The 27473-nt window shown below is 42.3% G+C and overlaps 1 protein-coding gene across 25 annotated transcripts in view; it reads right to left on the bottom strand.

Moving 5' to 3' along the window:
- The window catches only part of PDE4DIP (phosphodiesterase 4D interacting protein), a 268329-nt gene that overhangs the window by 41590 nt on the left and 199266 nt on the right, over positions 1-27473 (bottom strand). For 16 of the 25 annotated variants that reach the window (XM_073234503.1, XM_073234501.1, XM_017670407.3 and 13 more), the window contains 6 exons: positions 19150-19238; positions 14096-14328; positions 4348-4786; positions 3333-3525; positions 2389-2505; positions 1267-1795 (listed from right to left, as the gene is read on the bottom strand). In XM_073234503.1, the coding sequence (XP_073090604.1) occupies positions 1267-1795; positions 2389-2505; positions 3333-3525; positions 4348-4786; positions 14096-14328; positions 19150-19238 (1600 nt within the window). Of the gene's footprint in view, positions 1-1266; positions 1796-2388; positions 2506-3332; positions 3526-4347; positions 4787-14095; positions 14329-17254; positions 18863-19149; positions 19239-27473 lie in introns of those variants that run through there. The other 9 variants (XM_073234504.1, XM_073234508.1, XM_073234510.1 and 6 more) reach the window with 2 other exon arrangements.

Here is a 27473-nt window from a genome sequence, read left to right as displayed (position 1 = left end):
GTATGCCACCGTTCTACATACATTAGTCACATGCCCAGACATGACTCATAAGTTCTGTGGTGATAAATACAGCACCATATTTTATACCCCTTATAGCACCTGTACAGTGTAGACTCAACAGTTGATACTCAATATACTAACATATTTATTGAGCAAATGCACTCAATACATACTAAACATAAATTAAGTGATTAGAACCACTTAATCCTAAATCTGGATAGGACCTTTCCTGTCATCTATTTCAAAGACCATCTCTCTTTTATACAGGCTCCTACTCCACATGCTCTTGTGCAATATGGCTTTGCCCCTCTTTCACCATCATGCAGAGGCTAATCTCCACCTCTTTAACTCTTGGGGGTGCTCTGTGACCACTTTGACCAAGTTAATATAGTGGAAATGACGCTGTGCCAAGTTCAGGAGTATCTCTTAACTGGCCAGGCAACCTCCTCTCTCTGTCTCTTGGGAGTCAGCTGCCATGTAGAAGTGGAACTACTCTGAGACCACCATTCTATGAGGGGCCCAAGGCAGGAGCAGAGGCCCTGGAAAACAAGAAGCCACATGGAGAAAGGGAGAAGCCGAGGAGTACCACACCACTAGACAGGTGAATGCAGATGCTGTGCCTGGCCCAGCCATGCTGTTGATTCCAGCCCTAGTCACTATCTGATGGCAGCTGCGTGAGCCCACCCAGGTGAGAGCCACCCAGCTAAGCTCAGTCAGTCCACATACACTATAGTGTGAAGCACTAAGCTTTGGGGCAGTTTGTTACTCAGCACAGATACCTGGGATGGATACAGAGACCAAAGCCTACCCAGTGCTTTTTAACACAGAGTGTCAGGAACAGTAATAATGGTGGTAAATAGTACTGAGAGCTTAATATATGTTAGACATTACTAGAAACATTTGTATTAATTAATTTAAATCTACACCACCCTCTGAGATAGGTTCTCTTATTATCTTCATTTACTATGTGAGGAAATAGGCTCAGAAAGACTAAGTAGGCTGCACAGCTAGTAAGTGCCAGTGCTGTGATTCAAGCCTATGCATTCTTGCCATATGGCCTGTCACTTCACCCATAGATTCCTAAGGGGGAACTTGGGAGACCTACTATCTCTCTGCAGGGCCCACCTGTCCTTTCTTCAGATCAAGTTCTACCATTTAAATAAGTGCTCTTCTGATTTCCCTGATGGGTTTTCTTTTCTACATGCTTGAGCTACCCTACTTCAAAGGTCATCAACCAAGTAAGGGTCCAAAGAGTGCCCTCCTTACCCAGGCCACGAGGCTGATCGCAGCTCCTCAGCCAGCTTCCCTTCCAGTCCAGTTTTTGGGAGCTGGGCCTCTAGCCGGGACACTCTCTGGGTCAGAATCTCCAGATCCTTTTCAGCCTGAAGCTTCGGTGGGTAGAAGGCCCCAGTGCCATCAGACAGCCACCCTTCATCCTCATCAGTGACACTATGAGGTGAGGATCCCTCAAGGGTGCCAATGGCCTTCAGCTTTCGTGGTCTCTCCAGACTAGATGAATAATCACTTGTGACCGACAGGGACCGGACCCGGCTCTTGAGGTTTTGAATGATCTTATTGGCGTTCTGTAGCTGGGCCTTCAGATCTTTGATGTCCTTATGTAGGAGAGAGATGTCTCCCGACTTTCCATATGCCTGGAGCTTCTCCAGCTTCCCCACTGGGTTCTCCAGGGGCTTCTTCTCAGGGGGACTGGCCAGTGTTGAGCCCAGGTGTTCCTGCTCAGAGCTCAGTCTCTCCATCAGGACTGTTTCTCTGAGGCTGTCATGCTCTTCACACTCTGAGAAAAGACAGAGACATCTTCCTGCATAAAGCTGGGCATGCTGTAGCCCCTCCTTTCAATGGGAGGCAGGTTTGGTCTCAAGGACCATAATTCTAGAGCAAACATTGAGGCAGTCCTTTCTTCATCCCTGGCACTGTACTAGCATTCGAATACAGCCCTGCAAGTCAGGTGTGGTCACCTTTTATTTTACTCAGTGTTTCTCTCCTCTTCTAGATTTCAGTTTGGTGGGTATCCCTACGATCATTGGCCTTTTGCAATGGAAAAAGTTTTTTTAACTTGTGGTTCGCACAACCCCAAAAGTGCCTCTGGTCTCATTAATAGTAAGGGCTAGTCTCTTCTATAATAATCAGTTGCATAGAACTTTTCTTTTCCTTAACAGCAGTGTGCTGAAAATGAACTACAGAAATGCAAACTCGGCCTCACTTTGGGTGAAAGGCGTCTCCAAACTTCCTGTCTCTCTGGTCCCACGTCCCCTTCCTTCACAAGACCCCCTCAGCCCTCCTCCTCATCAGGTGTGCGACTCGCCAACACCACCGGAGTGCGAGGTGGACTCCAGGGAGGGCAGGTGGGCCCCACACTCGTGCTCTCACCCGGGCTGGTGCTCTCCTCCCGCTCAGCCTCATTCTCACTGCGGCCACAAGTCTCATAGCCCAGATCCTGGAGATCCACCTGCACTTGCTTGTTGTCTTGCTTCACCAAGGATTCTCCTGCACAGGAAGAGACAGAAGTGGTTAAAGAGGATCTGAATTGTCCAGCAGGAAGGTCAGACCAAAAGTGGGAAAGAGGCTTCTTTGGACACGTGGGAGAACAGACCACCTGCTCCAGGAGGCAACTTCCATCAGGATGAACCTGTTTGCCACTAAAGATCTCGCCTACAGGTCACCTAGGCTTCACTGGGACCAGAGGAGTCAGGCATGTGTACCATCATCTCCAGAAGCCCCAGTGAAAAAGTGCTTTGTCCACAGAGGTTCAGGAAATACCTGAATGAGCTGAATTAATTTAGATTACCAAGACATCCGGATCTGAGTGTCTGAAAAGGTAGCTACTAGCCACATGTGACTACTTCATATTAATTAAAAGTAAGTAAAACTTAAAATTCTCTAGCTGAACAAGCCACATTTCATTTGCTCCATAACCACATGTGATGTTGAAAATGAACATTTCCAGCACTGCAGGAAGTTCTATTAGACAGTGCTGATTCTAGACCAATGATGATATATCTTTTGAAGAATCTGATATGGTACAAAGAGAAACAATTAGTTATGTCCATAGAGGGCAGCTTGTTGACAATACCAGAAATCAGCAACCCTAGATGTTAGCCCATTTCCTTGCTATACTCACACTGCAAATTTACTTTGTTCCCTTATTCTCTTCTCTGCCATCTGTAAATTGAAATTATGTACCCAGCGCCACAGGTCTAGGACAGTGGTCAGGACTTAATTTGTTTTGAGGCTGGGAAAGAAAAGTGACGTCCACAAAGCATGGAACTCTCGGGGAGAGAACAGACACTGGGCCAGGCCACCTGAAGACTAACCGAACATGACTCTGTATTTCTTCAGCTGGTTGGCCTGGGCAAAGACAGTGGCTTCTGAGATCAGCAGCTTCTCCTGGAGATCTTGGTAGCATTGTCTGCACTGTGCCAGCTGGGAGCGCAGCTGCTTGGTGGGTCCCGCCAGGCTAAATTCTGCATGAGGCCCAGGGTCCTGGGGCTGGGGCTGGCTAGCCAGCTGTGGAGAGAGCCAGCACAGGATCAGGGCAGGCTGAGGGCACTCCCCACGCAGCGGTGACCACCTCCCCACCTAGGCCCTGGGGCTTTATTCATGTGTCTGTCACAGCACTCCTAATGCCATTTGGCAGTTACTTGCTTTTCAGATACAGCTCCCGGAGAGCTGGGGCAGTGGTTTATTCACCTCTCTACCTAAAGCACATAGCATAGCCAATCAAGTCTGCGGAGGAGCTCCCAGTGCGTATTTGTTCAGTATTTGTTCCCCCTATGCTCTTGCCCTCACTGTCCTCTCAGAATCCTCTGCATTCTCCACTGCTTACTCCTCAGCAAAGCCCCTTCCCATTGGAGGGTCCTGACAACCCCTCTGAGGCTCAGGGACAGGTGCTTTGATAAGCTCTGACAAAAACGGCAGGGATTAGGAAGAGATGTCATAATGTACCACATGTCTGGGCTGTCTTATAACTCCCTGCCTCCCGATACCTCATCCTATTGAAATGATGTTTTTGTGCCGGCTTTTCCCATCATACTGAGTACCTGACGGGCTGAGACCAGCTCTTTTTTGCCTGCTGCCAAGGCCTAGCATGTTATCTGGAAAATTAGGCACTTGAGAAATATTTATAGAAAATTAATTACACAGTATTTATGAGATGACATTGTAAAAGCCTTTATGAAGGTTGAATGTGCGAGGAATATTAATACCACTGCTTGTAATGCAAAGGTGCCCCCACCCTGGTATGTTCTGACCCACAGGGCAGAACTCTCTAAGGTAAAAGCTGACGTCTCCAGCCCTTCTCCAAGGGTCCTGGATTCCGCCTAAGCTCACCCTTCCTTGGTGGGCATCCACTGTGAGGGCAGACCCCGGGTTGAGGCTCCGGGGCCTGGCGTGGGGCCTCGTGGTCACATCGTCCCCCTCTCGGCTCTGGCGCTTCCCAGAACAAACGAGCTCTGTGTTCATTCTGTCAATCTCCCTGGCCAGGTGCCTAAGGAGCTCTGGGCTAAGTCTACTATTCCCTTCCTTGCTGCTCAGCACCAGCTGTTCTTTGAGGAGGTTGATGATGTTGTGGGCATTCTTCAGTTTTCCCTGGAGGTTTCTGAACTCAGCCTGAAGGCCGTTCTCATTCAGACCCCCTTTGGCTCCCGTAGCTTCAGCCATCACCTCGCCCTTCTCCTTGTCTTCCTCAATTTCCCATCCATCAGACATTGCTTCTCCCATCTGCTCTTTCAGCTCTGCATTCTCAAGGCAAAGGCTCAGCATGGTGTTCCTGCAGGAGACATATACAATCAGGGGCCAGGCCTGGTCTTGGCCTCTGTTCCTATAGCCCCTTTTACCCGTATCTCAGTTCATCAGAGACTCAGAGACACCCCAAGCATGAAGCGACCTCAGAGACATACAACAACTCGCTTATTTTATACAAGAACACTAAGGCTCAGGATGGGTGAGAGACTTGCCCGCATTCCCACAGATACTTCGTGGTGACACTATCACTAAAAATCTTGGACTCAAAACACCCAGAGTCTGACTGTCTTTTCTTAAGCCAAGCAGCCTCATGTTCTAATTTTCAGTGGCCTCAGGAATGTGCAGCGTATTTTCACTATTAAGAAAAAAATAAGGACTTTTGAGTTCATCATTATGGATTCTATTAATTATCATCAGTCAGTTGACCCAAGACTGGATGAGAAATTGAGACCTAGGAACACAGGAGAAATAAATAACACTAATTAGTCATTGGGATGAAAAGTACAGCCTAGAGAATATAGTCAATAATATTATATCTTTGTATGGTGACACTGGTAACTGCAGTTACAATGGTGAGTATTTTGCAGTATATATATATAATTACTGAATCACTATGTTGTACACCTATCTTGCCTGAGGGTTTCAGCCCTGGGCAGATCCACTATGGATTCAGTGAGACTGAGAAATGACAATGGAATGTTCTTGGGTAAAAGGGTTTATACTCAGCTTTATTCTCCAGAGGTTGGTTGAACACTAGAATCATGTCTGCACCCAGCAGTCTGCAGGTCTATAATCCTCCTTCCTCTCTGCTTCCACCGAGAGCACTGGGTAGAGCTCTTTATATAGTGTCTCTGTCAATAATAGCTTATTGCCTATGGGTGTGGAAGCAGTAGCCTAGTGGCAGGCCAGTTACATCATCAAGTAGTTTAGGGTCAGGTGAGGATCCTGGACATAGGAACTTCAATTTTCCCTCCCCACACAAAACCAGTATAATGTAATCAACTATACTTCTAAGTAAATAAATAAATGATACCAATTAGAAGTATAATAGTCTGTGCTTATGTAATTTTTGCTTTATATACAGTTCCTGTGATAGGAGATTATCTTCATTATAGCAGGGACTCTGTCCATCCTATTTACCCTGTATCCCCATAGCCTCCACAGTGCCTGCCACATGGAACATTAATATTTGTTGAATAAGATAAACTAAGCAACCAATTTTCACCAACACATTCTAGACCCACCTTTTCTTTCTACCAAACCCTTCACTAGGGTTGGGTGGAAGCAATAAACAACATGGCTTTAACAAGGCAATTCAATTAAATAGGAAATTCAACCTAGCCTCTTTGAGCCCCAGTCTCCTTTTCCATAAAATCAGGGTTATAACAGCCAGTGGATGTTGGATACTTAAATGAAGTTACATATATGGTGTAGTTAGCACAGGGTGTACAGCAGAGAAGCCATTTAATCCTGCTGTACTAGCTGCAGACACAAGGAATACTGACATCAGAAGCCTATGGGGTGCTTGTTGAAAAGGCTTTAGAGCCAAGAACTATAAATGCACATTGTACTTAAGTTCTGCAGGTGATTCTTGAGCATGCTAAATTGAGAACCACTGACTAAAAGAGGCAAAGGAAACAAGTAATTCACAACCTGAAGGAGAGCAGCTGGCTATGCCCCTCAATTGGGTTTCTCAGTATCCTGAAGTCTTGGAACCAAGAGCAGAGCTTGTCTAGTGTGAATCAAGGAAGAAAATACTGTAGGACATAGGAATCAGACAGAGTAGGAGTTTCCTCAGTGGAGAAAATGGGGACAGAATTTTAACAAAACTGAGGTATAAAAGTTTTGAAAGGGGAACATCTGTAGTATAGAAAAGAATATTTAACTTTATTTTTTAGGGAAAACCCTGCTGTTTTCACAATACAAACTAATGAAAGCAAAGCCCAACAAAAACTTCATGAAAGATGGGCTACGCATAAATGAGATTCTATCTTCTGCAGTATCAGTGATTCCTAAGGATGGGAGGAGAGCTACAACCAAGTCTCTGGTTAATAACTCCAGGGGAAAAAATCCACAAAGGTATCTATATTTGGTTTGATTTATTAAACTGTAGGATCAAAAGAGATGTATTGATCTTTTTTTAAGAAAGTTTATTTTAGGAGAGGGGCGGAGCCAAGATGGTGGCGTGAGTAGGACAGTGGGAATCTCCTCCCAAAAACATATATACTTTAGAAAATACAACAAATACAACTAATCCTAAAAGAGAGACCAGAAGACACAGGACAACAGCCAGACTACATCCACACCTGGGAGAGCCCAGCACCTGGTGAAAGGGGTAAGATACAAGCCGCAGTCCGGTGGGACCCGAGGCCCCTCACCCCAGGCTCCTGGTGGGAGGAGAGGAGTCGGAGCAGGCGGGAGAGGGAGCCCAGGACTGCTAAACACCCAGCCCTAGCCATCTGCACCAGAGCACAGACACAGTGAATGTGTGGGGTGCTGGATACTAGGGAAACAGGACAGTAAGACCTTTGAGTGGGTCCTGAAGCCGGTGCCCCTGTGACAAAGAAAAGCAAGAGCTTTTTGAAAGTCTTAAAGGGACAGGGACCCCACAGCTGGACGGAAGCATCCTGGGTCACAGTCCAGCAGCTGGAAATTCCAGGGAACTACGGGCGCACTAACCCCCTGGGCAACAGCTCTGAGACCCCTCACGGAGGTAAACAGCCAAACAGCCCCCCATCGATTACCCCTCCGGGGCCCCACCATAGCAGAGCAACAGCCTGAGGCTGGCCACGCCCACAGCAAGGGAGCTTCTCCCATACTGGCCAGGCAAGATACAGAGACCCAGTCTACACGCAATTGCCCAACACAAGCCACTAGGGGTCGCAGTTATCCCAGTAAAGAAAGGCCAGGAGCAAGTGGAAAGTCTTGGCTCTCCCAGCTGACAGACGAGTCAATAGCTCACCATTGTACCTATAAACATGAAAAGGCAAAAAAATTTGATCCAGACAAGACTACCCAGACAGCTTCAACACCTTCTACATCTTCCCCTGAGAAGGAACCTGGGGAGATAGATTTAACCAGTCTTCCTGAAAAAGAATTCAAAACAAAAGTCATAACCATGCTGATGGACTTGCAGAGAAATATGCAAAAACTAAGGAGGGAGAATACAGAAATAAAACAATCTCTGGAAGGACTTCAAAACAGAATGGACGAGATGCAAGATACCACTAATGGACTAGAAAACAGAGAACAGGAATGCAGAGAAGCTGATGCAGAGAGAGATAAAAGGATCTCCAGGAATGAAAGAATTTTAAGAGAACTGTGTGACCAATCAAAATGGAACAATATCTGCATTAGAGGGGTACCAGAAGAAGAAGAGAGAGGAAAAGGGATAGAAAGTGTCTTTGAAGAAATAATTGCTGAAAACTTCCCCAAACTATGGAAGGAAATAGTCTCTCAGACCACAGAGGTACACAGAACTCCCATGAAAAGGGATCCAAGGAGGGCAACACCAAGACACATAATAATTAAAATGGCAAAGATCAAAGAAAAGGACAAAGTATTAAAGGCAGCCAGAGAGAAAAAAAAGGTCACCTACAAAGGAAAACCCATCAGGCTATCATCAGACTTCTCAACAGAAACCCTACAGGCCAGAAGAGAATGGCATGATATACTTAATGCAATGAAACAGAAGGGCCTCGAAACAAGAATACTGTATCCAGCACGATTATCATTTAAATATGAAGGAGGGATTAAACGATTCCCAGACAAGCAAAAGTTGAGGGAATTTGCCTACCACAGACCACCTCTACAGTGCATCTTAGAGGGACTGCTCTAGATGGGAGCACTCCTAAAAAGAGCACAGAACAAAACACCCAACATATGAAGAAGGGAGGAGGAGGAATAAGAAGGGAGAGAAATAAAGAATCATCTAAGTGAGTTAAGTTAGCCAGTAAGATAGTAAAGAAGCTAATCTTGAACCTTTGGTAACCACAAACTTAAAGCCTGCAATGGCAATAAGTACATACCTTTCAATAATCACCCTAAATGTAAATGGACTGAATGTACCAATCAAAAGACACAGAGTAACAGAATGGATAAAAAAGCAAGACCCATCCATATGCTGCTTACAAGAGACTCACCTCAAACCCAAAGACATGCACAGACTTAAAGTCAAGGGATGGGAAAAGATATTTCATGCAAACAACAGAGAGAAAAAAAGCAGGTGTTGCAATACTATTATGAGACAAAATAGACTTCAAAATAAAGAAAGTAACAAGAGGTAAAGAAGGACATACATAATGCTCAAGGGCTCAGTCCAACAAGAGGATATAACCATTATAAATATATATGCACCCAATACAGGAGCACCAACATACCTGAAACAAATACTAACAGAATTAAAGGAGGAAATAGAATGCAATGCATTCATTTTGGGAGATTTCAACACACCACTCACTCCAAAGGACAGATCCACCAGAAAATAAGTAAGGACACAGAGGCACTGAACAACACACTAGGACAGATGGACCTAATAGACATCTACAGAACTCTACACCCAAAAGCAGCAAGATACACATTCTTCTCAAGTGCACATTGAACATTCTCCAGAATAGACCACATACTAGGCCACAAAAAGAGCCTCAGTAAATTCCAAAAGATTGAAATCCTACCAACCCACTTTTCAGACCACAAAGGCATAAAACTAGAAATAAATAGTACAAAGAAAGCAAAAAGGCTCACAAACACATGGAGGCTTACCAACACGCTCCTAAATAATCAATGGATCAATGACCAAATCAAAATGGAGACCCAGCAATATATGGCAACAAACGACAACAACACAAAGCCCCAACAACTGTGGGATACAGCAAAAGCAGTCTTAAGAGGAAAGTATATAGCAATCCAGGCATATTTAAAGAAGGAAGAACAATCCCAAATGAATGGTCTAATGTCACAATTATCAAAATTGGAAAAAGAAGAACAAATGAGGCCTAAGGTCACCAGAAGGAGGGACATAATAAAGATCAGAGAAGAAATAAGTAAAATTGAGAAGAATAAAACAATAGCAAAAATCAATGAAACTAAGAGCTGGTTCTTCAAGAATATAAACAAAATAGATAAGCCTCTAGCCAGCCTTATTGAGAGGAAAAGAGAGTCAACACACATCAACATAATCAGAAACAAGAAAGGAAAAATCATGACAGACTCCACAGAAATACAAAGAATTATTAGAGAGTACTATAAAAACCTATATGCTAACAAGCTGGGAAACCTAGGAGAAATGGACAACTTCCTAGAAAAATACAACCTTCCAAGACTGACCCAGAAAGAAACAGAAAATCTAAACAGACCAATTACCAGCAACGAAATTGAAGCGGTAATCAAAAAACTACCAAAGAACAAAACCCCCGGGCCAGATGGATTTACCTCAGAATTTTATCAGACATACAGAGAAGACATAATACCCATTCTCCTTAAAGTTTTGCAAAAAACAGAAGAGGAGGGAATACTCCCAAACTCATTCTATGAAGCTAACATCACCCTAATACCAAAACCAGGCAAAGACCCCACCAAAAAAGGAAACTACAGACCAATATCCCTGATGAATGTAGATGCAAAAATACTCAACAAAATATTAGCAAACCGAATTCAAAAATACATCAAAAGGATCATACACCATGACCAAGTGGGATTCATCCCAGGGATGTAAGGATGGTACAACATTCGAAAATCCATCAACATCATCCACCACATCAACAAAAAGAAAGACAAAAACCACATGATCATCTCCATAGATGCTGAAAAAGCATTTGACAAAATTCAACATCCATTCATGATAAAAACTCTCAGCAAAATGGGTATAGAGGGCAAGTATCTCAACATAATAAAGGCCATATATGATAAACCCACAGCCAACATCATACTGAACAGCGAGAAGCTGAAAGCTTTTCCTCTGCCATCGGGAACAAGACAGGGATGCCCACTCTCCCCACTGTTATTCAACATAATACTGGAGGTCCTAGCCATGGCAATTAGACAAAACAAAGAAATACAAGGAATCCAGATTGGTAAATAAGTTAAACTGTCACTATTTGCAGATGACATGATATTGTACATAAAAAACCCTAAAGACTCCACTCTGAAACTACTAGATCTAATATCGGAATTCAGCAAAGTTGCAGGATACAAAATTAACACACAGAAATCTGTGGCTTTCCTATACACTAACAATAAACTAATAGAAAGAGAAATCAGGAAGACAATTCCATTCACAATAGCATCAAAAAGAATAAAATACCTAGGAATAAACCTAACCAAGGAAGTGAAAGACCTATACCCTGAAAACTATAAGACACTCTTAAGAGAAATTAAAGAGGTCACTAACAAATGGAAACTCATCCCATGCTCCTGGCTAGGAAGAATTAATATCATCAAAATGGCCATCCTCCCCAAAGTAATATACAGATTTGATGCAATCCCTATCAAATTACCAACAGCATTCTTCAATGAACTGGAACAAATAGTTCAAAAATTCATAAGGAACCGTCAAAGACCCCGAATAGCTAAAGCAATCCTGAGAGAGAAGAATAAAGTTGGGGGGGGGATCTCACTCCCCAGCTTCAAGCTCTACTACAAAGCCATAGTAATCAAGACAATTTGGTACTGGCACAAGAACAGAGCCACAGACCAATGAGACTCCAAACATTAACCCAAACATATATGGTCAACTAATATTCGATAAAGGGGCCATGGACATTCAATGGGGAAATGACAGTCTCTTCAACAGATGGTGCTGGCAAAACTGGACAGCTACATGTAAGAGAATGAAACTGGATCACTGTCTGACCCCATACACAAAAGTAAATTCGAAATGGATTAAAGACTTGAATGTAAGTCATGAAACCATAAAACTCTTAGAAAAAAACATAGGCAAAAATCTCTTGGACATGAACATGAGTGACCTCTTCTTGAATATATCTCCCCAGGCAAGGGAAACAAACGCAAAAATGAACAAATGGGACTATATCAAGCTGAAAAGCTTCTGTACAGCAAAGGACACCATCAACAGAACAAAAAGGTATCCTACAGTATGGGAGAATATATTTGTAAATGACATATATGATAAAGGGTTGACATCCAAAATATATAAAGAGCTCACACACCTCAACAAACAAAAAGCAGAGGAGCTGAATAGACAATTCTCTAAAGAAGAAATTCAGATGGCCAACAGACACATGAAAAGATGCTCCACATCACTTGTCATCAGAGAAATGCAAATTAAAACCACAATGAGATATCATCTCACACCAGTAAGGATGGCTACCATTGAAAAGACAAACAACAACAAATGTTGGCGAGGTTGTGGAGAAAGGGGAACCCTCCTATACTGCTGGTGGGAATGTAAATTAGTTCAACCATTGTGGAAAGCAGTACGGAGGTTCCTCAAAATGCTCAAAATAGAAATACCATTTGACCCAGGAATTCCACTTCTAGGAATTTACCCCAAGAATGCAGCACTCCAATTTGAAAAAGACATATGCGCCCCTATGTTTATCGCAGCACTATTTACAATAGCCAAGATATGGAAGCAACCTAAATGTCCATCAGTAGATGAATGGATAAAGAAGATGTGGTACATATACACAATGGAATATTACTCAGCCATAAGAAAAAAACAGATGCTACCATTCGCAACAACATGGATGGAGCTAGAGGGTATTATGCTCAGTGAAATAAGCCAGGCGGAGAAAGACAAGTACCAAATGATTTCACTCATATGTGGAGCATAAGAACAAAAGAAAACTGATGGAACAAAACAGCAGCAGAACCACAGAACCCAAGAATAGACTAATAGTTACCAAAGGGAAAGGGACTGGGGAGAACGTGTGGGAAGGGAGGGATAAGGGCGGGAAAAAAAGAAAGGGGGCATCACGATTAGCATGTATAGTGTGGGGGGGGGCACAGGGAGGGGTGTGCGACACAGAGAAGACAAGTAGTGATTTTATAGCATCTTACTATGTTGATGGACAGTGACTGTGAACGAGGATGTGGGGGAGACTTGGTGAAGGGGGGAGACTAGTAAACATGTCCTTCATGTAATTGTAGATTAATGATACCAAAATAAAATTAAAAAAAAAAAGAAAGTTTATTTTAGGCTTTGAGATCTAAAAGCAAGATATAGAAAAAAAGCAAGATGGTAGAGCATTTTAATTAGCTGGTTCATGGGTCTGCCTGACATTTTTTTTCATTTTTTTAATTGAAGTATAGTTGGAAAAAAAAAGGTGTACTGTTCTTATCCATGGCAGCTCAACTAAATTTACACATAACAAAGTTTAAGTAAAACTTGTGCTTTAACTTAAGTAGAATATAAGGAAAGAAATATCATGATAATTCAGAGTAAAATAATCAGAACTAAGGGTGATCATAAGACTATTTAAAACATTGTTTGACAAATTATATGTCATAGAAGAAAAGGCTTCGGTTTTGAAAACTGGGAGCAAGTAGTAGTCACAGACTATTACTCAACCTTGAGCAAGCTACTAGTGCTTTTTAGGTCTGAGTTTCCTCAACTATGAAACAAGGACATTGGGCTAGATGCTAAGGTTCTCTTCAGTGCTAATATTATCCTGTGATCCAGGGAAGAGGCAGGGAAACAACAGGGTATGAATTAGAAGTTGTACATCTGCACAGTTCTGTCCTAACAACAGGCCATGGTGATTATGACCTTCAAGGATGAATGAATAAATGGATTAGCCCTACATTATCAGCATGTTTCCCAAGAACCTTTTGAAAAAAAGCCAAGAGTGGCCAATCTACCTAATGAATCAGCTATTTGCCACTTTTGTAAAGTTAATAAAACATCACAAATTATTAAAATTGCTGCTCCGTAATTTAAGGATTTATGATGCTGAGAGAGAGCTGAGTGAAGATGGAGGGGTCCCTGTAGAAATCCTCTTCCACCATGGACTGCCCTGGATTACAGCAGTGAAGCATCATAGGTAGCAGGAGAGGCCTTATATGTTCCAGGCAATTTAGAAGAGCAATACCAGTCAGACAACTAGATTTCCACTCCTGACTATCATATGCATAGCTAATAACACTGAATTAAAACCAGATTTATTTGACTAAGTTGAATGGTAATTATTGATAATCACTATTATCCTACATTAACTTTTCTTTAAAGGATTTGTAGACCCATGAAAGCCTGAATCCTGGGATATGGACCAAGAAGCCCATGGCAGCACTAATGCCGTGGCTGCAGCCAAGTGAGTCCCTTGGCTAAGGTGGTCTCTCAGTCAGCAGGCTCGCCCGCCCTGAGGGGAGGTCCTACCTGATGTGGGCCACGGAGGAGAATCCTGCTTCCTCAATTTGAGCCTTTAGCTCCTTCAGTTCCCCCTCAGCCTTCCTCTTCTCCTCTAGGTGCTGGTGGACCTCAGCCCTCAGGCGGAGCATTTCCTCCTGAAGAGCCCTGCTACTGTCCCCTCCTGTCAGGGTAGCAGGGGCAAGAGATAGGTTCTGGGGCTCCACAGCTGCCAGGCTTTTCTCCAAAGCCACCTTGATGAGCTGAAAGAAAATCATGGTTTAAAGAAGTTAGGTCATTAAAGAGGATCTAAGAGGAACGTTGGATCACAAAGGCAGCCTTTCTTGGCAACAAAAAGACAGACCTAAAGTGAGCTCCCCCGAAGGGCCTTCTCAGCCATACAGGCCCCAGAGGCTGGTTTGGGAGGGGAGGACAGCAAGCGAGCAGGGAGAACTGTAGCCATGAGCAGGTGAGTGAGACAAAACCACAGGTGCATAGTAAATGAGAAACAAATTCAAACAAATAAGGGTTAAACAGGGCTGAGAGCATGGATGGTCTGATTCTTCAGTTTCTGAGGGGACAGTTCCCAGTGGGTCTTCACAAATCGGAAGCTTCATCAGCTCCACAACACTTGAGTCCCTAACTGCAAAGATCATGGTTTGAAACACCAACACTCAAAGCCAAAGGCTGTCCTGTAACTCAGACCCCAGAAAGGATGACTAAGAGGGCAGTCAGGAGTCAGTCCCGGAATCAGCATGTGGGTGGAGCTACAGGTTAGAGGAGCAAGCTCAAGGTCACTGACTCACACCTTACAGCTGCTAAGAGTGAGGCCGCCTGCCCAGCAGGCAAATCCACTTCACAGGTATTAGCCCCTGTGCTGACTGTGGCCAACCCAACTCTCCCTACAAATCTAAGCGTGTGAGAAGAAACAAGGCACAAACAATTTCTCAACGCCCTTTTCTTTCTATTTGAGGATACTCTTGAAGTTTCTCCTCAATGTTTCAGCTAAAGCAGCTTGTGTATTTTTTCCTCAAATGTGAATTTTTTAACATTAAGACTTTCTTATTGTTCATCTTGGACTGCTCTCCAGTTTTTTCCACACCTTTAAAAGTATATAAACCAAAAACTGAGTATGATAATCTACTCAGCATATGACTAAGTATTTTTGTACAAGGATTGCTTGCCTGTCTGTCCAGTATTAATCTGAATACATCCAAATGTCATGCTGGCTTCTTTTTGCTCTCAGTCAGCCCTTTGAGATTTTACTTAACTTCAGGCCAATTTTGATGTCTCAGTTTCCCACCTCTCTCCCACAGCTCTTTCTGGGTTGTGCTGCTTTCTTTTATCTCTGTACATAACTTGACTTGCACTTGTCACTTGTAAATTCTTTCTGGCTGTGCAGAATTGTTTCCCAATTATCAAAATCACCAAAATATTTGATGTGCTTCTCCATAAATCATGGAAAGGTCCCTTGATTAGAGATGATTTGTAGAATAAAGTATATGCCTTATACCTTCATTCAGGTCACAAATATATTGAACATAACACTGCCCAGAGCAGCTTAAATGGATCAATGACTGATAGAGCTGCTTGGCCTGGCACAAAGCCACTGGCCTTTGCTTTTGACCTTGTAACAGAGCAGGGTAAAATCTAGGTTGTGAGTATGCGGTGGGGTTAACTCACAGCATGTATGTGCAGTGGCATTTAGTAGCACAGCAGTTGAGGTTTCCAAGAAGAAAGGGGCAGGGACACAGTTGCTCATGTCCTAGGCGTTCCTGGGGTTGTGTGCCTGACATGCGGGAGGCTCCTGGGAACAACTGTCTCAGTGGCTCTGCTGCCAGCCTTCATTACACTGGTGGCTGCCATCTCCACATGTGCCTCCAAACATTTGGGACAAAATGAAGGAAGAGGGACTGGATTAAACCACTTTTGAAAGTTTATGACCTCACCACTCATTAAGCTGTGACATTATCTTTCTATATACACTCTTTCCAACTAATTAAAACATTGTCATCAGATTTGAATATGGACACATTTATACTTTCCTAAACCTTTAGAGTGCACTCCTTAAAAATAACGTCTAACTTTAATGATACCTATTTTTAAAAGGACTTCTAGTTGTGTTATCTTCTATCAATTTAAATATACCTAGTTTGTTTAAAAAGAAAAATTAAGACTCATGTTAATACAAGAAGAGATTTTAAGGTCCATTTGGTCTAATTTCCCACCTTAAAATGAGAAAACAAAGATCTGTTTTTCTCCCGTTTTTTGGTTTTTTTCCATGTTAGAGAGGCTTACTTTGGATAACTTGTCTGTAAAATCCAAATGTAAATGCATTAAAAGTGTCTCAGGATCTAGCCTTTTTATTACTTTTTCTTTATCATCTATGGGAAATTAGTATTTCTATTCTTCCCCAAATATAAACCCAGAGCTTCCAGTATGTGTGGTGGTAATAAGAATACTTCCGGTTTATTGTTAATAATATCTCTTGTAGGCTTTTTTGCCCCTCACATTTCCTAATTTATCTGTTCTAGTGCTCCCATGGTAAAATTCAGCTTTTTTGTGTGCTGGGTTTCCATTTACCCCATAGAGGTCTATGTGCAGAGTGGATCTCTTGTTTGAATAGTTGATTTATTTTTACCCTATGGCACCATACCTCTCACAATGTTAGTCAGTTCCTATACAGAATTAATGGCATTAAAAATGGCCTTTTCTCAAGTTCATCACATAAGTCTACTTTTTTCTCCTTTGCATTTGAATCTTGATTCTTAATTAACTTTAGCCATTGCAAAAAGCTCAAATGAAGGCAAGCATGATTTATTTGTCTTTTTCATGAATTTGTTACAGATCCTACATTTATCTGAGAGTGGAGCTGTGTGGGGGACACCTGAGGAGAACCACCATGACGGCCGGACCTGAGGTTTCTGGAGAGGAGTGAGGCCAAATCGAGGACAAAGCCACCTGCTTTGACCCAAAGGTGGTTCTTGTCTTGGGGAGAACCAGAAGTTGGATGTGTTTGTTAGGAGAAGTATTTGAGTGCTTGGGGTAGAAAGGTAGACTGGTGTTGAGAATAAAGTCTACCTTCCAAGCACATAACGAGGAGGAACTCAGAGACTAACGTCAAGGGACTATTTCCCTGGAAACCGGCAAACACATTTTTGAGAATCTGGACACAAAATAGTCACAACAAAACAAGCTTTATTTAATTGGTAGCAAGAGATTAACACCCTCAAACTCTAGAAAAGCTGAAGTAACTTTATAGTGCTTTCACACACCAAGGTTACTCCTACCAAAGATTGACTTTCAAGGAAAGGTGATGGAAAGGAAAATGATCACTCAAGATACAGTCTTCATCCAGCAGGTATATACTTTGTGTATCATGAGTCAAGCCCCGATCCAAAGATTCATTAACTAATAATTTATTAAGTATCTCCTATGCCAAGCATTAGGGCAGACACTGCAAGGGAAGTAAAAATGTTTCAATGTAAAAGTTTATTCCAGGGTTGAACTAACTTTCTCAAAATGTGGTCTGGTCATTTTCTCCACACTAGGCTATAGGAAAGAAAGTTGAGGAAGAAATGACTTTACAGACCAGTTTTCCTACTGAGAATTTGAGCAAAGGACTTGCACTTCCAGGGATGGTTTAGACTGTGTCAATCAGAATCTGGCTCTCTTCATATCTGTGTGTCCTGTTCATTTATTCTGAAGATAATCCTGTCCCACAGTAGCACTAACCAGCAGTGACTGACCAACATCCCTGTATAGCTGAGAGTGAACCCCCTTTCTGTCACCCATGATCCTCAAAGAAATCAGGAAGTGAGAGGCGGAGGGACCTGTCTAGAGGGGTGATAGCATACATACATCATTAGTTACAAGCATCAGTTAGGAGGACTCAGAAGGTGTTCAAGCAAAAAGAGAAGTGAAGCTCATGCAGGAACTCAAGGGAGAAGTAAGGGTCAGGTGTGGCTAGAGCAACAAAAAGGGGATCTTGATAGAAGGTAAAGACACTGTGTTGAGAATGTGCGGTATTCCAAACAACCACTCATGTCCTCAAGAGCCAAAGACTGCTGAATCCCATGTGACTTCAGCAGTCTCTTTTGGGTGTATTAGATGTCTCCTCCTTTTCTGAAGCAGGAATATAGAGATAGACCCAGAAAGCCTCATTTCCCCTACAGTTTTCCTATTAGCTCCAAGGAAGCCAGCACTAGAAAGCCTAGCTGCTTTTGGAGAAAGACAGATCCCAATGATCCACTTTCTCCTCAACAAACCAGAGAGTCACAGGCCTGGTCCACCTAGATGTGACTGCTAAGTGTCACTGGGCAAGGTGGAGACAGACAGGAGTTCCAATGAGTGCTATGGAATCACTCTCATTGACTTAATCTCTGAGGTCCATGACATTCAACTCTGGAGCTTGAAAACATGCTGGTTATACCTTTACTGATGGTTGGTGGGAGGAGTGTTTCAGCCTTAGGTACCAAGGTCTCAGATTTGACAGGGACTTGCTCTTGATGTGTCATCTGTTGGTTACTGACATGTCACACCTGAGTGATGTGTCGATTGCCAACAAAGTTCTCTTTTGTATAATGAGATTTTTCCAAGACAGATCCCTGCTTTGAAAGCATTCCCATCTTCTTGGATTTTCTCAGAGCATCCTCCTGAAGCAGGTTCTAGGCCTGCCACCTCCCCAAGCAGCCCTTCGATGACTCCCTGTCTTCTGTGATGTGTTTCAGTTAGAAAAGCCCAAGAGGGGAAGTGTCCATGGTCTTGTTGTAAGTAAAAATTCTTCTGAAGCTACAGCTATAGACGGTACACAGGAACAAAGGTGGGTAGGAGGGGTAGCAGGGCAGGTATAAGAGACAGAAGAAGTAAAAACAAAGGGTGGATTGGAGAGAGAATGGAGCAAGGACAAGGGTTGGCAAGGTGGCTGGGAAGCTCAGGGAGGGCAGGAAGAAGGCTGGGAAGTGGCTTATATAAAAACACAGGTTCTCCCTCCTAAGTCCACAGGCTGATCTCCCCTTGTCCACCAGACCCCACAGGACCGTGAGCCTTCCGCCCTGGGACCTCCGAACCTGACTTGGACTCACTTGCTGGTGGCTACTGTGTGCGGCCTCCTCCTCGATGCTGTCCGTGAACTCAGTGCTTGCATCTTCCGTGTCATCTCCTGCAGCCGCACCTGGGAGTAAGTCCAGAAAAGAAGGTGACTCCCTCCACAGACGGCTTCCAGACAGCAGCCAAAATTACACTTGTTGTGCCTTCCGCCTCTCATTTCTTTCTTTCCTCCTGTGTGTGGCCCCCTGGCCAGCAGGGTTGACAGGGAAGGCAGAACCAATGTGCCAAATCTATAGAAAAGCCTTCATACTGTATTGCTGATACTTCCTTATTAACACTCAAGCTTAGGCCTCAAAACATATGTTGGCTTTGACTGCAAAGACCTGCATCTAAGGAGACAGCTGTCAGATACAGTGGTTACCTCTCCCACCGAATTTCAGGAAGTCTGAATTATTCCCATCCCTGCCACTTGCTATATCATAATTTCCTCTTCTGTAATGTGGACCTAACACGACTAAGCTTTTCCCCATCACTGAGAGCTGACAGTGCCCCTGATTTCCTAGGGACTAGGGCAGCCCTGCTCCTCTCACATTTACCCATTGCTGGGATCAGTTGTGCATGGGGTGACCATCTCTGAGAATACCCGGCTAGGGGCCCTGTATCCTACAGAAGCTCAGGTCTAGTCAAGCACAAGGACTGAATGGTTCAGGATTTTCTAATTCCTTCCTCTAACCTCCCCTCCTCCCTGTCTCTCTCAAACTCTTGTTCCATGCTAACATCCTTTTCCTGAAGGGTTTCTTGCACTGCTTTAGCCAAATGAGATGTAATCCATTTATTCCTTAAAGATGGATACAGTCACGCTAGGGCATATCACCTATGCCCTGCACTATGGGACAGGTAGCTGATGTTCACGCTCTGAACAAAGATCTAGGGCAGTGCTGACCAGCAGAACTTTCTGAAATTCTATGCTCATGCTGCCCAATACAGCATACACTAGTTACATGAAGCCACTAAAGCACTTGATATGTGGCTAGCATGACTGAGAAACTTAATTTTTAATTTAATTTAAATTTAAATCCAAGTAGCCACAGATGGCTAGTGGCTACCTAATGGGCAGCACAAACCTAGGGCATTTCTTCCTCTCCACATCTATTAGAACAAAAGACCACCCATCCAATTTTATATTAGGACCTGTGGTCCACATTACTGATTTATTCTGAAAGTGTAGGAATTTATAGTGGTTAATTCATTTGCATACCAAAGAGATCTACTTCGACACTCCCTGGGGTCCTACAGAACCTTCCCAAGTTAGAGAACCTGGAGATCTAGCTCTGACCCTGTCCTCAGAAAGCACCCAGTTACTCCTCCCTTTCTGACCACTGAGTAACCTGGCCTCAGGGAGTCCTGACAGGAGCTGTGCCAAGAAGTCAGTATCTGGACTTTCAGACACAGACACTCACTGTTCCTTCTGGTGACAAATCAGACCTGTTTGTTCCTCCAAAACCAAAGAACCTCCTCCTGAGCTCAGACATCCGTGAGTGAAAGGCTCTCTGTGAATGAGCCTTCACTGCCCTCTGCAGGTAAGGTCAACAGGGGCAGTTCACACCTACATTCCATCTCTTGGCATCTGCAAATACATGCCAGAGTATTTGCAGTGACCCAGGACAATCTCATGAAAGTACTAAAAGGTCGCAAAACATGTTGCCCTAACGGCTTTAATCTTATGATTCATTCCATGTTGTGTTAATTTTGGCCAAGTTCCTGTACGCTGTTCAATAAAGCTCTACCCACAAAAAAGAACCTCTACCACTCAGCATCTCTAGGCATCCATGGCAAACGGTGTACCGATAGGGATTTCCAGTACTTACTTTCAAACCAGCCCCAGAACCATCTCATTCACAATAGTGGTAGTGTGGAGGTGAATGAACACACTCCCCAAGCTTTGTCTACTTTGTCAACTCACTGGACTTACGGTGTCCATTCCCTTGAGGACAACCATAGTATATTACGCCTTCTTTGGAAAACCTTTCCCTGTACAACAGTAGAGATCACAATCTTTTTTTCTTCCTGCAAAGAAAATGAATTGTCCCACCCAGTGACAGATTAAGAAAACATACTTTTTACATTGTTTTCCTTCTGAGCTTTGGGCCAGAGAATGATCCTGTGGGTGAAGAAAACTCATCTCTCTGAGGTCTGGATACTTATCCCCATACCATTCTTGGTGGGTTGTGTGGCCCTGCTGGGCCTACACTGCAAGATGATTCCTGTGCTAGGTTCCATGAATAAGGTAAGGCTAAGTGGGGATTAGAAAGGGTGCCTGCCACTGGTCTTGAAGGCTTATATCTGACATATTCTGCCCTCCACTTACCTTTGTCAGCCTTTCTGATGCCACATCAGTATTTTTAGATAACACTCTCTTAAATTGACTCAGGGGCAGGATACCATGGTTCTGACCTGATCAGGAGTTAAATGAGGACAAAGCAAGAATGCCCATTTCATCTCAACACTCTGCTACAAAGGGGCTTGTTTGCTTTCCTAATGTTTTTAGCTAGCTTACAGTATGCTGAACTTCTTTAAGGCAGCTTCAAGGCGTGCTCAGCCTCCCACCAATGGGTTTTCTCTTTTTTTTAATCTGAAGTAATTTTTTATTGGAATAAATTTGATATACAATATTATATTGGTTTCAGATATACAACATAGTGATTCAATAATTATACACATTACTAGAGGCTATCCACCATTAAATGTAGTTCTAGAATGTAGAAGGGCTTTTTTGTGTGTATTTGAGAGGTGGAATAAAGTTGAAAAAAATTTTATAGAAAATACTGGTATGAGTAAGTTATCCCACACATACTTCTGGATCTAAGTTTACATTAGACATCCCTCCTTTTACTGTTTGTTTTTTAATGACAACAAAATAACTCCTCTTCTGTGGTAGGAATACCACTTCTAAAGTTTTTACAAATAACAGAACACTATCTTCAGGGTGAACCTGGAATATTTACATTCCTAATACTTCACAGCATTACATACATACTGATGAACCCACTGCTTATTTTTGATAAATGTTAAATAAATGACTGCTACCTTTAGATTCCGTGAAACCTAAAAATCTGTTCATTGTTCATTCCAATTTAACTTGACTCTCCAGGTTTTATCTCCATGGTTAAGTTTTATGTTTTGGACTGGAAATTTTATTGAAAACTTTTATTTGAGGCTTCAGTGGCCTTTCTCAAGTTACGGTTCTTGCAAATTTCTACACTCTGAAACATAATTATAGAGGTGGTATCAAAACCTCCTATTTAAGATTTAGAAAATTATTTTCTACCGGCTGACTATATAATGAAGTACACAGAAATAGCCCTCTAAAATACTATGAAATCCTGGGCAAAAAAGTGTTATGCAAATGTATTCTTTTAATCACTGAAACAAAATCCCACCCTTTGTAAAGCTTTTCAAACTGTAGATGGTGTACTTTTTAAGAACCTGGACTCTGGCACCAGACTGTCCAGTTAGCTTCCATCATTAGCTATGGGACTTGAGGCAAGTTACACTTTTCTACAACTGTTTCCTCATTTACTAATTAGGGTCAATAGTGACATCCATCCATTCCACATAGTTGTAGTGAATCCTAAAGGACTTGCTGTTTTCAAGTGCTTAGAAAAGTGCTGGGTATACAGCGGGTACTCAAAAAATACTGGCCTTAAATAATACTATAGTTCTATTATTATTGTTGGTTGACTGAAGCAGTCCACAAGTTGAAAAACTGTGGGTTGAAAAAGGTGGCCCATAAAACCTAAATATGATCAGAAGAGGTAAATTTTATGTCCTTGAGTCTATCTGCACTATCTTCACTTCTGAGTATGTTTCCCCCAAGAAGAGATTTGAAATAATACTTTTTCTTCTCCTTGCTTCATAGGACAGTTGAAAGAACATAGAGCTGTCAGTAAAGTAGGATGAACTCTTTTGAATAGGTGCTTTACAAACAGGATTCATCTTCCTTTAAGTATAACTACCTTAAAACTCCATTCATGTGTGAACAAGCCTTAGAGGTAAAGACATCAAGTGTTATTTTTGTTATTTTAACTCTTCAGTAATGAGCCCTAATTGGCCTGCAACAAGACCATTTTCCCCAAATTTTACTCTAGTCATTAGTTTCCTCTTCAAGCCATTTATATACAAGTAACAGAAAAGACATGATATTTTCCCATACAGTGCTCAGAACATTTCAGTAGCCATATTTGACTAATTTTGAGGGGTATTCAAAGAACTAAAACTTAATAGCATGGCAGAGTCGGCGGCACCACGTGCCCTTATGTTCTTTCCTTGGCTCCTGTGCCAGCTACTCTAGGCTCATCTCACCTTCACTCCCAAGACACTGCCATGTACTCATCACGAGAACTCGCACCTGTTCCCATCATGAACCAACATTTGATGACTTAAATATCACGATGCTACATGAGGGAATCACAGGAAGAAGGCCTCCTGTCCAACTCTGCAATTTCATCTACATCCATTCTCTTTTGAGCCATAAGAAAAATTCAAGATTTCACATAGTCCTACGTAAGCTTCTATCGAGAAATAAAATTCTTTGGACAGATTCTGACCTTTGTTGGAACAGAAGTAGCTAGGAAAGAAAAACGCTATCTGCAGTCAAGCCCTTTTATGGTGTTATCTGTATTTAAGCTGCAACGTCTCTTAAGTAGCCTTCCAGCTTGTATTTTATTCAAAAACAACTGTTTCCAATGACCTAACATTCTATAAAGTTAAGGAATTCTTCCTGCTCAGGATCTTTTTTTTTCCTCAAAGAGCACAAGATACAGGCCTTCTGGAAACATTCACAGAGATGGCACTGCCCACCATAACAACTGGCTCCTCAAATCTCCATCCTGCTTTCTCCAATCCTTCCTCAGCAAGGAGAGCAAAAAAGGGCTTTTAAGGTAAAGTAGTCTGTTTCACATTTCTGGGAGAAGCATAACACTTTTTTAGTCTCATTTCCTTGGAAGGAAAATTGGAGTTTGTTCCCTCCCTTCCTTTTGTTAAATAAAAGCATTCACTCATTCCACAGCCTTGCTTTGACTTGGAATTTTAGTATAATGATCAATAGACTGATTCTCCCATAAGGAAAAGAAAAAGATATGAGCTTTTTCTACTCCTTTCTCATAAATCTTTTAATAATGAAACCAAATAGTTACTGTTTGGCCTTTGATACTTTTATTGGATCAGTAACAGTATTTTTGTGTCTCAACTAAAGTAGATGAAATTGTAACACATATATAAAAAAGTACTCTCCATTTGAGCACAAATGTGAATACAGTTAACACAGCACAGTGCCATGAAGAAATGAACTTCCAGAGGAAAATATGCAGCTTATTTTGGCAGGGAAACAGTCCTGGAAATAAGATAATGTCAAGTTACTATGTCACTTAACACGTCACTTACTTCACTTTATGAATCACTTCAGTTTTTCTCAATAGCCCTACAATAAAAAAATCTAAGTGATAAAAATAAAGCTGTTTTTAGCAAAAATGAGCAAGTGGGACTACATTAAGCTGAAAAGCTTCTGTACAGCAAAAGACACCATCAATAGAACAAAAAGGAACCCTACAGTATGGGAGAATATATTTGAAAATGACACATCCGATAAAGGCTTGACATCCAGAATATATAAAGAGCTCACACGCCTCAACAAAAAACAAATAACCCAATTAAAAAATGGGCAGAGGAACTGAACAAACAGTTCTCTAAAAAAGAAATACAGATGGCCAACAGACACATGAAAAGATGCTCCACACTGCTAATTATCAGAGAAATGCAAATTAAAACTACAATGAGGTATCACCTCACACCAGTAAGGATGGCTGCCATCCAAAAGACAAACAACAACAAATGTTGGCGAGGCTGTGGAGAAAGGGGAACCCTCCTACACTGCTGGTGGGAATGTAAATTAGTTCAACCATTGTGGAAAGCAGTATGGAGGTACATCAAAATGCTCAAAACAGACCTACCATTTGACCCAGGAATTCCTCTCCTAGGAATTTACCCTAAGAACGCAGCAATCAAGTTTGAGAAGGACAGATGCACCCCTATGTTTATTGCAGCACTATTTACAATAGCCAAAAATTGGAAGCAACCTAAATGTCCATCGGTAGATGAATGGATAAAGAAGATGTGGTACATATACACAATGGAATACTACTCAGCCATAAGAAGAGGGAAAATCCTACCATTTGCAGCAACATGGATGGAGCTGGAGAGTATTATGCTCAGTGAAATAAGCCAAACGGAGAAAGAAATACCAAATGATTTCACTCATCTGAGGAGTATAAGAACAAAGGAAAAACTGAAGGAACAAAACAGCAGCGGAATTACAGAATCCAAAAATGGACTAACAGGTACCAAAGGGAAAGGAACTGGGGAGGATGGGTGGGCGGGGAGGATGGGTGGGCAGGGAGGGATAAGGGGGGGAAAGAAGAAAGGGGGTATTAAGATTAGCATGCATCGGGGGGGAGAAAGGGGAGGGAGGGCTGTACAACACAGAGGACAAGTAGTGATTCTACAACATTTTGCTATGCTGATGGACAGTGACTGTAATGTGGTTTTTAGGGGGGACTTGGTATAGGGGAGAGCATAGTAAACATAGTATTCTTCATGTAAGTGTAGATTAAAGATTTTAAAAAAAAGGAAAAAAAAGAAAGAAAAGGGGGATTATTCCTTGATAGGATAAAACTTGATAAATCAAAGATTAACGCATGCTTTAAATATCCTTAATTTTGATCACTTAAAGGGTGTCAGATGATCGGCTATGGAGGTACTCTTTTCTGATAATATTCCTTTCTCTTAATAAAAAAAAAAAAAAAAAGCAGTTCCTGTGTGCTCACCTCCAATGAGTTCTACACAGTGGTAGAGAGGGCATGTTAAAGTGTGGGCAAAGAGTCTGTTTGTTTTTATGCAGAAGATCAAGGACTAGCTTGGCTACCCAGAAAATGAACTAAGATACGATATGAGGAGGAGCTTCCAGCAACAGCACTCTCTGGAGGACTCGTGCCGGGGGATGATAATCAAAAAGCCTCCACAGGGATCTGGGCAATGCTGCGGTTGTGGCTGCGTCCATCCCACCGTTTCCTGGACTTGCCACTGGAATGAGGATGGAGATGTCTAGGCTGGCATGTGCATACAGTGAGACAACTAATTTGAGTGGATCTGTACTGTTGGAACTCAACCAGGAGTTGGGAGGGGTGCAAGTTGTAGCGCTCCAAAATCTTACGACTATAGACTATCTATGGTTAAAAGAACATATGGGATGTGAACAGATCCCAGAAATGGGTTGCTTCAATTTGTCTGATTTCTCTCAGACTGTTCAAGTACAGTTGGACAATATCCATCATATCATAGACAAATTCTCACAAATGCCTAGGGTGCCTAACTGGTTTTCTTGGCTTCACTGGAGATGGCTGGTAATTATAGATTTGCTTAGTTTATGTCACCGTATTCCTATTATGTTAATAAGTGTGCACAAGTTAGTAGTTTAAAACCTATACATGCTTATGGTACTCTACAAGAAGATATGTCAAAGAAATAATCAATCTTCCCATGTTTTCTTCCATATGCTACCTCTATAGCTTTTCTTCTTCCTTTCTAATTACAACCCTTAAATAGAATTCGTGCCTCATATCGAATTTACCCAGCATCATAATTCCTCCAGGTGGTAAAGATACCTCGAGACAAGTGTTGGGCATAGAAGCCACAGGGCATAAATCTGCAAAGAAGTAAAAAGCTAACCTTTTCAAACAATATGGCTTCTCTCTCACTTACCAACTTTACATCTCCCTGTATGGCCCCGGAAGATGACTGGTTAGCCAGAGATGGGTAAGATTCCTCAAGGGAGGAACAACCTAAGACAGGCACAGTCACAGGGGGACCATCAGGTGAGAAATTGGGGATCAACAGTGGTGAAGCTTAGAACCTCACCCCCCCTATTTTGAGAGAAATCTTCTGCATCCGTGGATGTTTTAATGCCCTTGTCTAGCTTGGATTAACACATAGTCTACAGGCACACACCTGATCATCTACAATTGCTCTCTTACAACACTAAACTATGTTTTCTACCTTTATCTTGCATCTACCTACCACTTCAGCATTTTATTAAAAATGAAAAAAAAATAATAAAGGGAGAAATGTGGGATCCACATATAAATCAAGTATAAAAATCAAACGAATATTCATATTTGACCTGATTGTTTATAGTTCATAATGCGTGATCAAAACCTAGTTTCTGTGATGAATGCCCTTGTACTGTTCACCATGTAAGAACTTATTCACTATGTAAGAATTCGTTCACCATATAAGAACCTGTTCG

Source organism: Manis javanica, chromosome 4 (assembly GCF_040802235.1).
Source record: "Manis javanica isolate MJ-LG chromosome 4, MJ_LKY, whole genome shotgun sequence".
NCBI lineage: Eukaryota > Metazoa > Chordata > Mammalia > Pholidota > Manidae > Manis > Manis javanica.
This window is presented reverse-complemented; position numbering and strand designations above follow the sequence as displayed.